Source organism: Hemitrygon akajei, chromosome 9 (assembly GCF_048418815.1).
Source record: "Hemitrygon akajei chromosome 9, sHemAka1.3, whole genome shotgun sequence".
Lineage (NCBI taxonomy): Eukaryota > Metazoa > Chordata > Chondrichthyes > Myliobatiformes > Dasyatidae > Hemitrygon > Hemitrygon akajei.
The window spans coordinates 119,807,501-119,820,274 of record NC_133132.1 but is presented as its reverse complement, the minus strand read 5'-3'; the positions used below and the strand labels follow the sequence as shown (position 1 = coordinate 119,820,274).

The 12,774-nt window shown below is 37.3% G+C and overlaps 1 protein-coding gene across 1 annotated transcript in view; it reads right to left on the bottom strand.

The window, feature by feature from the left end:
- Nucleotides 1–12,774, bottom strand: part of asap2a (ArfGAP with SH3 domain, ankyrin repeat and PH domain 2a) — a 229,521-nt gene that overhangs the window by 127,075 nt on the left and 89,672 nt on the right. The window contains exon 5 of the mRNA XM_073056879.1: nt 9,451–9,500. Within this exon, the coding sequence (XP_072912980.1) occupies nt 9,451–9,500 (50 nt within the window). The remainder of the gene's footprint in view (nt 1–9,450; nt 9,501–12,774) is intronic.

The following is a 12,774-nucleotide window of genomic DNA, read 5'->3' as shown; positions in this document are numbered from 1 at the left end:
AATTTGGAAGAACAGAAAGGATTAGATATGCCCTTTACATTAAAAGAGGTTGAAGAAGCTTTAGGATCACTTCAGAGTAATAAATCCCCAGGAGAAGATGGTTTTCCTCCTGAATTTTATAAAAAATTTAAAGATTTATTAATTCCTCCTTTTATGGAATTAATATATCAAGTGGAAAGAATGCATAAACTTCCACAATCTTTTTTAACAGCAATCATAACTGTATTGCCAAAAAAAGATAGAGATCCTTTAAAACCAACATCATATAGGCCTATTTCTTTGTTGAATACAGATTATAAAATAATAGCAAAAATTTTATCTAATAGAATATCTAAATATTTACCAAAATTAATACATATGGATCAAACATGTTTTATTAAAAACAGACAATCAATGGATAATATAACTTGGTTACTTAGTATAATTCATTTGGCACAAAAAAGAGAGGAAATGAGTGTGGCAGTTGCTTTGGATGCAGAGAAAGCATTTGATAGATTGGAATGGGATTTTTTATTTAAGGTATTGGAAAAATATGAGTTGGGAAAATCTTTTATACAGTGGATTAAAACCTTAAATACTAATCCTCAAGCTAAAGTAGTTACAAATGGTCAGATTTCAACACCATTTTGCTTAACGAGGTCAACTAGACAAGGCTGCCCATTATCACCTGCTTTATTTGTATTGCCAATAGAACCATTAGCTGAATTAATTAGAACAGATTCAGACATTGGGGGCTTTAGAGTTAATCAAGAAGAACATAAGATTAATTTATTTGCTGATGATGTTTTGATTTATTTAACAAACCCATTGCAATCTTTGCAAAGACTATCTTTTAGATTGGAAGAATATCAGGGTATAAAGTAAATTGGGATAAAAGTAAAATTTTACCCCTTACCAAAGGAAATTATAATCAATGTCGATTAGTAACTCAATTTCAATGGTCAATAAATGGGATAAAATATTTGGGTATTAGAGTTGATAATGAAGTAAAAAAAAATTTATATAAACAAAATTATTTGCCATTATTAAAAAAAATAAAAGGATCTTGATAAATGGATGACGTTACCAATAACATTAATAGGTAGAGTTAATGCTGTAAAAATGAATATATTTCCTAGATTGCAATATTTATACCAAACTTTACCAATACAATTGCCTCAGAAGTTTTTTCAAGAACTGAATAAATATGTAAGGAAATTTCTTTGGAAAGATGTCAAGAATATCATTGGAAAAATTGACATATAAATTTGATTTAGGAGGGTTACAACTTCCAAATTTTAAGAATTATTATAAAGCAAATCAACTTAGATTTATTGCGCCTTTTTTTGATGAAGAAAAACCAGCATGGATTAGAATAGAATTAGATAAGATAGGAGAAAACATACCAGAAGATTTTATATATAAATGGGAATCCAAATGGATACGGGAAAAAAAAGAATCTCCTATATTAAGACACTTGATTGATTTATGGAATAAGGTAAATATGGATGATGAGATAAAGAAATCTTTATTAGCAAAAACAACTTTATTATCCATTGTAAAAGGAATAAGCCTATTTTGAATTAAACTTTTACATAATTGGTTCCAAAAGGGGATTAAATATATAGGTGATTGTTTTGAAGGAGGTATATTGATGTCGTTTGATCAATTAAAAAATAAAGATAAAATATCAAACAACACTCTTTTCTGTTATTTTCAATTAAAGGCTTATTTACAAGAAAAGCTGGGTCAAACAATGTTGATGCCAAAACCTAGTGAAATAGAAATATTAATTCAAAAAGGAAAAACTAAAAAATTTACATCCTGTATGTACAATTTGATTCAAAATCAGACAATTAAATCAGGAATTCATAAATCAAGACAAAAATGGGAATCTGATTTGAATATTAAAACTGATGGAAAAAGCTGGTCAAGATTATGTTCTGATAGTATGATAAATACAATAAATGTTTGACTTAGATTAGTACAATATAATTTTTTACATCAATTATATATAACACCACAGAAAATAAATAGATTAAATTCAAATATGTCTGACCAATGTTTTCGATGTAATCAAGAAATTGGTACTTTTTTTACATTCTACTTGGTCTTGTTTTAAAATTCAATCATTTTGGATAAATCTAAGACTTCTATTGGAACAAATTACTGGAGTACAACTCCCACATAGTCCAATATTATTTTTATTAGGAGACATTGAAGGGACAATACCGAAACTTAAATTGAATAAGTATCAGAAAAAATTTATAAAAATTGCATTGGCAGTAGCCAAAAAAGTTATCGCAGTTAATTTGGAAATCTGATTTATATTTAACTATGGATCGTTGGAATAATGAAATAGATAGTTGTATTCCACTTGAAAAAATTACATACAATCTAAGAAATGAATATGATATATTTTTGAAAATTTGGCTCCCATACCTACAAAAGATAGGATTAAATACATAGGTCCTTTGAAGATAAAATTATAAAGTAATTGGGGAAAATTAAAAATAAAAATTAAAAAATATTTTGAACTCCATGGAGCATGTAGGGATCCTCCGATATCCAAGCAATCTTTCTCTTCTTTCTTTCTTTAGACAAGGGTTAAGGGGAGGGGGGGAGGGTTAATATTTTTTCTCCTTCATACTATTTTATCATTACATTTACTCTTCGTAATTTTCTAAAAATTTAATAAATAAATTTTTAAAAAAAAGAAATTGTGGAGCCATGAATGTCTGCAGCTCACTCAAAGTGACTGTGGCATCACAGTGCCATTCTTCTCCGGCGATTGGTTGAAGAAAAAATGAGGTATGAAGGTAAACTAGCCAAGAATATAAAGGAGGATAGTAAAAGCTGCTTTAGGTATGTGAATAGCAAAAAAATAGTTAAGACCAAAATTGGACCATTGAAGACAGAAACGGGTGAATTTATTATGGGGAACAAGGAAATGGCAGATGAGTTGAACAAGTACTTTGGATCTGTCTTCACTAGGGAAGACACAAACAATCTCCCAGATGTAATAGTGGTCAAAGGAACTAGGGTAAAGGATGAACTGAAGGAAATTTATATTAGACAAGAAACGGTGTTGGATAGACTGAGTCTGAAGGCTGATAAGTCCCCGGGACCTGATGGTCTGCATCCCAGGGTACTTAAAGAGGTGACTCTAGAAATCATGGAAAATCATTTTCCAATGTTCTATAGATTCAGGAACAGTTCCTGCTGACTGGAGGGTGGCTAATGTTGTCCCATTTTTCAAGAAAGGAGGGAGAGAGAAAACAGGGAATTATAGACCGGTTAGCCTGACGTCAGTGGTGGGAAAGATGCTGGAGTCAATTATAAAAGATGAAATTACGACACATTTGGATAGCAGTAGAAGGATCAGTCCGAGTCAGCATGGATTTATGAAGGGAAAATCATGCTTGACTAATCTTCTGGAGTTTTTTCAGGATGTAACTATGAAAATGGACAAGGGAGAGCCAGTGGATGTAGTGTACCTGGACTTCCAGAAAGCTTTTGATAAAGTCCCACATAGGAGATTAGTGGGCAAAATTACAGCACATGGTATTGGGGGAAGAGTACTGACATGGATTGAAAATTGGCTGGCTGATAGGAAACAAAGAGTAGCGATTAACGGGTCCCTTTCGGAATGGCAGGCTGTGACCAGTGGGGTACCGCAAGTTTCGGTGCTGGGACTGCAGCTGTTTACAATATACATTAATGATTTAGATGAAGGGATTAAAAGTAACATTAGCAAATTTGCTGATGAGACAAAGCTGGGTGGCAGTGTGAAATGTCAGGAGGATGTTATGAGAATGCAGGGTGACTTGGACAGGTTGGGTGAATGGGCAAATGTATGGCAGATGCAGTTTAATGTGGATAAATGTGAGGTTATCCACTTTGGTGGCAAGAACAGGAAGGCAGATTACTATCTAAATGGAGTCAAGTTAGGAAAAGGGGAAGCACAACGAGACCTAGGTGTTCTTGTACATCAGTCAATGAAAGCAAGCATGCAGGTACAGCAGGCAGTGAAGAAAGCTAATGACATGCTGGCCTTTATAACAAGAGGAATTGAGTACAGGAGTAAAGAGGTCCTTCTGCAGCTGTACAGGGCCCTGGTGAGACCCCACCTGGAGTATTGTGTGCATTTTTGGTCTCCAAATTTGAGGAAGGACATTCTTGCTATTGAGGGTGTGCAGCGTAGGTTCACAAGGTTAATTCCCGGAATGGCGGGACTGTCATATGTTGAAAGATTGGAGCAACTGGGCTTGTATACACTGGAATTTAGAAGGATGAGAGGGGATCTGATTGAGACATATAAGATTATTAAGGGATTGGACACGCTGGAGACAGGAAGCATGTTCCTGCTGATGGGTGAGTCCAGAACTAGAGGCTACAGTTTAAGAATAAGGGGTAGGCCATTTAGAACTGAGATGCGGAAAAACCTTTTCACGCAGAGAGTGGTGGATATGTGGAATTCTCTGCCCCAGAAGGCAGTGGAGGCCAAGTCTTTGGATGCATTCAAGAGAGTTAGATAGAGCTCTTATAGATAGCGGGGTCAAGGGATATGGGGAGAGAGCAGGAACGGGGTACTGATTGTGTATGATCAGCCATGATCACAGTGAATGGCAGTGCTGGCTAGAAGGGCCGAATGGCCTACTCCTGCACCTATTGTCTATTGACTAAGTTTAGGGGGGCAGCCTGGCCTAGGCACCATGATTGTGGTTTCATGTTTTTCCACTTTCTCGCAAAAGGCACTGAGCTCTGAGGTATGCTCAGTGCCTTTGAGATAGTCTTGTACACTTCCCCAGATATGTGCTTCGCTATTATCAATTCCCTGACTTGTCTTGGATGCACTTGTAATGCCCTGGTTAAGAATGTTTTATTGTATTCCTACTGTTATGCTGTTTGGCGCTTTATTTCTGCAGCTTTTCTGCAAAACGCAGTATGTTAATTAAGCTTCATAGTCTAGTATTTTGGTTTCTGCTAAGATAGTAAGTCATTTTCACAGCTTGTTAATGTTGAGTCAGCCAATCGGGTTTGTCTTGGTAACATTCTGTCCAGCAGGATACCATGGAACATTCAAGAGAGCTTGGTGACATCAGATTTCTAGGAGACAGTAGCTTGATTTTGGGTCTTTTGTTGGAAGGGGTTGGAGTAAGGAGGAGGTGTGGAGAAGAGCACAAGGGAAAAGTTGGCAGAACCCTGCTCGAAGGAGAGACCCCGTTGTAAGAAATGCTTTGTGCAGATGAATGGTTCCAAGTAGGAAGTGCCAACACTTCTGAGTTAGGCAGTTCATTCGTAACAGTCTTTAAAGGAAGTTCAAACTGTCACTGGTGTCTCTCACACAGAAAGTGGGTTTAGTGCATGAGTAATTAAAACGAACCACACAACAATCCAGAAATTAGCTGACATTTATGCGCACATTTCGATAGGTTTAATTGTAATCGGCCCTTTTTCTATTAACTGTTTGTTAAAATTGAAATATCTGTAAATATACTTCAACTTTAATTTTATGCCAGTGTAAGGGCTGTTATTTCCTGGCAAATGATAATTTTGCATGGAACAGTATTTATACAGCATTCACCATAATTTCTGTTCCCTCATCAGAACATTCCAACTCTCCTTTCAGTTGAACCCAAATCATACAGACCCTCCACGTGTTGCTTATTGAAGGTGGCCTTCTCACCATTACCCATGCAATGCTGAGTCACATGGCTGTAGCCAGAGGCAGCTAATAAGCCTAGTTTGTTAAAAGCTACAGTGGGAGGGTAACATGCTTTTGTCCACATTTTAGTTTGGTCTATGGAAAATCTATATACTGTTGGATCTTACAGAGAGGGGTATCTACTCTAATGAATTCATTGAAAACAGGTGACCCTTCAATTTTCTACATTAACAAATTGAGTGAGTTGGTAAGATAAAATACAATATTGCATCTGAGGAAAGTTAACATAATAATTACAAAGAGGGTGAATACTTTTACAGCCTCACAATTTTGGCTTTTATTTATTTAGTAAATTGTTGACAGGTTTTGGATTTTTTTTCTTTTGATTTGACATGATGCCCAATTTTTTGTAGACCGATATATTTTAAATTTAGAAAATAAGACAGTAAAATGTGAAAATAGTTGTGGGGGCAGAATACTTCTTCAAGGCACTGTGTTTCACTTAACACTCAATAACCAGTCTTTACTGTTCCACCACGCACTACCCACCCCTTGTTTTCCATTATCCCTGTGCCCCCTTTACCCTTTTAGTCTCCTCCCCTGACCTCACAACCCATCCATAATCTTCATCCCTCTGGCTCATAGAAACATAGAAAACCTAGAGCACAATACAGGCCCTTCGGCCCACAAAGTTGTGCCAAACATGTCCCTACCTTAGAAATTACTAGGCTTACCGATAGCCCTCTATTTTTCTAAACTCCATATACCTATCCAAAAGTCGCTTAAAAGACCCTATTGTATCTGCCTCCAGTACTGTTGCTGGCAGCCCATTCCTCACATTCACCACTCTGAGTAAAAAAAACTTACCCCTGACATCTCCTCTGTACCTACTCCCCAGCACCTTCGACCTGTGTTCTCATGTGGCAACCATTTCAGCCCTGGGAAAAAGCCTCTGACTATCCACACGATCAATGCCTCTCATTATCTTATACACCTCTATCAGGTCACCTCTCATCCTCTGTTGCTCCAAGGAGAAAAGGCCGAGTTCACTCAACCTATTCTCATAAAGCATACTCCTCAATCCTTGTAAATCTCCTCTGCACCCTTTCTATGGCTTCCATGTCCTTCCTGTAGTGAGATGACCAGAACTGAGCACAGTAATCCAAGTGGGGTCTCATCAGGGTCCTATATAGCTGCAACATTACCTCTCGGCTCCTAAATTCAATTCCGCGATTGATGAAGGCCAATACACCGTATGCTTTCTTAACCACAGAGTCAACCTGCACAGCTGTTTTGAGCATCCTATGGACTCGGACCCCAAGATCCCTCTGCTCCTCCACATTGCCAGGAGTCTTACCATTAATACCATATTCTGCCATCATATTTGACCTACGAAAATGAACCACTTCACACTTATCTTTGAACTCCATCTGCCCCTCCTCAGCCCAGTTTTGCATCCTATCCATGTCCCACTGTAACCTCTGACAGCCCTCCACACGATCCACAGCAGCTCCACCTTTGTGTCATCAGGAAACTTACTAACCCATCCCTCCACTTCCTCATCCAGATCATTTATAAAAATTACGAAGAGTAAGGGTCCCAGAACAGATCCCTGAGGCACACCACTGGTCACCGACCTCCATGCAGAATATGACCCATCTACAACCACTCTTCGCCTTCTGTGGGCAAGCCAGTTCTGGATCCACAAAGCAATGTTCCCTTGGATCCCATGCCTCCTTACTTTCTCAGTAAGCCTTGCATGGGGTACCTTATCAAATGCCTTGCTGAAATCCATATACACTACATCTACTGCTTTTCCTTCATCAATGTGTTTAGTCACATCCTCAAAAAATTCAATCAGGCTCGTAAGGCCCTTGACAAAGCCATGCTGACTATTCCTAATCATATTATACCTCTCCAAATGTTCATAAATCCTGCCTCTCAGGATCTTCTCCATCAACTTACCAACCATTGAGTTAAGACTCACTGGTCTACACTATCTCTACTCCCTTTCTTGAATAAAGGAACAACATCTGCAACCCTCCAATCTTCCAGAACCCCTCCCGTCCCCATTGATAATACGAAGAACATCGCCAGAGGCTCAGCAATCTCCTCCCTCGCCTTCCACAGTAGCCTGGGGTACATCACATCCAGTCCCGGCAACTTATCCAACTTGATGCTTTCCAAAAGCTCCAGCACATCCTCTTTCTTAATATCTACGTGCTCAAGCTTTTCAGTCTACTGCAAGTCAGCACTACAATCACCAAGATCTTTTTCAATGTGAATACTGAAAAAAAGTATTCATCAAGTACCTTCGCTATTTCCTTCGGTTCCATACACAATAACCCACTGTCACACTTGATAGGTCCTGTTCTTTCACATCATATCCTCTTGCTCTTCACATACTTGTAGAATGCCTTGGGATTTTCCTTAATTCTGCCCGCCAAGGCCTTCTCATGGCCCCTTCTGGCTCTTCTAATTTCCTTCTTAAGTCCTTCCTGTTAGCCTTATAATCTTCTAGATCTCTAACATTACCTAGCTCTCTGAACCTTTTGTGAGCTTTTCTTTTCTTCTTGACTAGGTTCAGAATCAGAATCGGGTATAATTTCACTGACATTTGAGATAACGGTAGTGGATTCAGTAATTCAGATAATGGTGGTAGAATCATTTCAAGCATGTAAAAGGGGTTGTCAAATCTTAAGACACATTTGACTTCATACGTTAAAACAAAACGGGAGAAAGAAGGAGGGATAATTATATCTGAGGAAGAATGGACAACAATATGGAGGTATCAATGGAAGTGTACCAGTTCACAGAAACGGAGGGAGTTTGGATGGAAAAACTTTGATAAGATATTTTATTACACCCTCTCAGAAATCCCATTATGATAGTAACCTCCCTGTTTGCTGGAGAAATTGTGGAAATCAAAATGTAAATCATTATAGTTTTTGGGACTGCCCTGTTATCAAAAACTATTGGAGGGGGATACACAATGCCCTACAAGACATCTTTACATGTGAAATACCTTTGGAGAGTAAGACCATATATTTTGGATATATACCTCAAGAATGGTTGAAAATAGATAAATATTTAATGAATATACTGTTGGTGGCTGGTAAAAAGACTCTTACTAGGAAATGGTTATCACAGGAGAGCACAACTTTAAATACATGGATGGAAATTACAATGGACATTTACAAAATGGAGAAGATGACAGCATCTGTTAATCATAAGCTGGAACAATTTGATTCATACTGGGAAAAATGGTTTAACTACATAATGCCTCATAGGCCTGATTTTATTCTCACAAATCAATGAATCTGTTGTAAAAAAAGATCACTCCCTACTTGTACATAGTTCTTTCCTTTTGCTTGTTTTTTCTTTCCACTCTTTTCTATAAGTGTATACCTCAGATAAATACTTTGGAGATTTGTGATTTATATGATATATATGTACAATGTCTGAAATACATCTTATGGAAATGTTTGATGATGAACTTCAATAAAAAATAAATTACAAATAAAAATATACTTAATCACTTATTGTTCCCTTTGCGTTCAAAAAGTATAAAATACTGTGCTTAGAGGGGAAAACCAGGATCTTGTCCCATAGATCTGCTGTTTTATTTAAAGCCTATGTCCCAGTTATAGCTCCCATGTGGCACAATTTAATCACTTATAATAGTAGGATCAACAAATGTCTCAATTCCTGAAGAATGCCTGCTTTCAGTGCTTATTCTGTGTAAAATAAAACAGCTGGCCAGACATACAACTTCCTTATGATTAAAAAAAAAATAGACTTACACTTTTGTTTCATAATCCTTCCAGGCTTTATCAAAAGGCTTCTTAAGATCCTATAGATGGAAGTAGTAAGATGAATAAGTATTCTATTTTGTGGAGTACGTAACATCTGATCGCCGCAACAAAGTAATCACATCTTGATTTTTTAAAAAGTAGAATTGCAATATTTTCTACCGATACCAAGTCAAAAAGAAGTTTATGTTCAGAAAAATTAAAATACAAATATTTATTCTCAATCAATATGCACTCAGCAGAATCCATTTCTCTCAATGTTATTTTTCTCCTACTGTATATAACCGACAGGAGGGCAAGGTTGCAGCAATAGCATATACATTTCTAAAAGAAAGATTACCGGTAGTTGTGAAGAGGACATGAGGAATCTACAAGGGAATATGGATCGACTGGGTAGGTAAAGATATGGGAAATATGTAGGAACAATAAAAATGATCTATTGCTCTAAAAAGGCTTCTCCTCCTTGTGCATCTGGATCCTTGATTTCCTCACTTGCAGACCCCAGTAAGTTCAGATTGGCAACATGTCCTCCACAATCCCATTGAACACAGGGTCACCACAAAGCTGTGTGCATAGCATCCTGCTCTACTTGCTTTACACTTATGATTGTGAGGCTAAGTATAGTTCCAATGCCTTACTTAAGTTTGCTGATGACACCGCTATGGCTGGACAAATCAAAGGTGGTGATGAATCAGCATACATGAGGGAGACTGAAAATCTGGCCTCTCACTCAATGTCAGCAAGATCAAGGAGCTGATTATTGATTTCAGGAGCAGAAAACCAGACGTCTATGAGCTACTACTCCTCATCAGGGCAGAGATGGAGAGGGTCAGCAATTTTAAATTCCTTGGTGTTACTATTTCAGAGGATCTATCCTGGTGCCAAAGCAGCATTCTACTTTATTAGAAGTTTGCAAAGATTCTGCATGTCATCTAAAGCTTTGACAAACTTCTATAGAATTGTGGTGGTTGTATCAAGGCCTGGTATGGAAACACAAATGTCCTTGTGCAAAAAAGGCTGAAAAAAAATTCTGTATATATTTCAGTCCATCACAGGTGAAGCCCTCCCACCATTGAGCACATCTACATGAAATGTAACAGCAAGAAAGCAGCATCCATCAACAGGAACCCCATCATCCAAGGCCATACTCTCTTCTCACTGCTGTCATCAGGAAAGCGATACAGTGCAGGAATCTCAGAAACTACACTACCAGTTTGAGGAACAGTTATTATCCCTCAACTATCAGGCCCTTGAAACCACAGGGGATAACTTCACTCACCCCATCACTGAGCTGTTCCCACAACCTAAGGACTCACTTTCAAAGACAACTTATCACATGTTCTCAATATTTAACGCTTACTTATCTATTATTTTTTCTTTCTTTTTGCATTGCACTGTTTGTTGTCTTTTGCACACTTGCTGTCTGTCTATCTATCCTGTTGGGTGAGGTCTTTTATTGATTCTCTTGTGCTACTTGTATTTACTGCAATGCCCACAAGAAAATGAATCTCAGGTTTGTATAACATGACCCGCATGTACTTTGATAATACATTTACTTTGAACTTTGCAATTAAGGGAAATACTTAAATGGTAATGGATTACAGAGCTCTGAGATACAGAAATCTGAGTATAACCATATAACAATTACAGCACAGAAACAGGTAATCTCAGCCCTTCTAGTCCATGCCAAACGCTTACTCTCACCTAGTCCCACCTACCTGCACTCAGCCCATAACCCTCCATTCCTTTCCTGTCCATATACCTATCCAATTTTTTTTTTATAATGACGATATCGAACCTGCCTCTACCACTTCTACTGGAAGTTCGTTCCACACAGCTACCACTCTCTGAGTAAAGAAGTTCCCCCTCATGTTACCCCTAAACTTTTGCCCCCTAACTCTCAAATCATTTCCTCTCGTTTGAATCTCCCCTACTCTCAATGGAAAAAGCCTATCCACGTCAACTCTATTTATCCCCCTCATAATTTTAAATACCTCTATCAAGTCCCCCCTCAACCTTCTACGCTCCAAAGAATAAAGACCTAACTTGTTCGACCTTTCTCTGTAGCTTAGGTGCTGAAAGCCAGGTAACATTCTAGTAAACCTCTTCTGTACTCTCTCTATTTTGTTGACATCTTTCCTATAATTCGGTGACCAGAACTGTACACAATGTATCTCAGTACATTGTTCACAAAATGCTAATCTCTAGGGTGCATTAATTAGCTAGGAAAGTTCATCAAGTGTTAACATTTATTGCTAATAAATAGCAATGTGCAATAACAAACGTGTGATTGGGGTATGCTTCTGTTCCATAGGAAGATTAGTGAGACCATATAAAGAAAAAGGGGTATAATATTTGTCTCCTTAATCAAGGAAGGTTGTTCAAACATTGAAATAAGTTCAAAAAAGGTTTACTGAGCTAATAACTGAAATACCCAGAATCTGACTTATGAGTAAAAGTTGGACAGGTTAAACTTATATCTGCTGCAGTATAGAAAAGACAAGTTTAAAACCTAGAAAATCTTGAGGAACCTCAACAGGATGGTTTATCTTGTGGGAGGAGCAAAACTTGGGGTTACAGTTTATAAGGAAGGAATCAAAATAAGTATGAGGTGGAATCTTTTCTGTCAATGTTTTATCTATCTTTAGAACTCTTTTCCCCAGAGGGCAATGGAAACAGAGTCTTTGAATATTCCTAAGGCAGAGACAGACAGTTACTTCCTAACAAAGTAGGTAAAAGACAGAAATCCAGAACTGAGGTTACAACCATATCAACCATGATCTTATTAAATAGTGCAGCAAGCTTGAAGTGTGATGTGGCTTACTCACAATTCATTCATTTATATGCAATATAACAAAAATCACTCTTGGGTACAAGGTAAAAATAGATGAGAAATGTTGATCCCACACTTAAAATATTCCACAATTAGTGTTTCTCATCGTAACAAGTTAGATCATTTAACAAGTGTTATTTTTGTCTTAATGGTACATTTGCAACTACAATTACTAACTGTGAATTACTTGCACTGGCAATTGCAATATATGGCTGGATCCATTCAATCAACCAGGAATACTTAAATATTGAAACCGAGATTATTAAGACCAAAGCACAACATTAACCCTGAAAAATCACTGTTTTTAATACCCTGTTGTAAACTGGTCAAATAAATTTGTTACTTTTTTCAATTATCACAATATGTTGATAAAACTCATCTTTTTACGAATTAATCTAATGCAAATAACGTTCAATGTACAAACGTAGAAAAGGAAGCTCAAGTATGTTCACTGATTTATTGGATTTTCCATTCTGTTACAT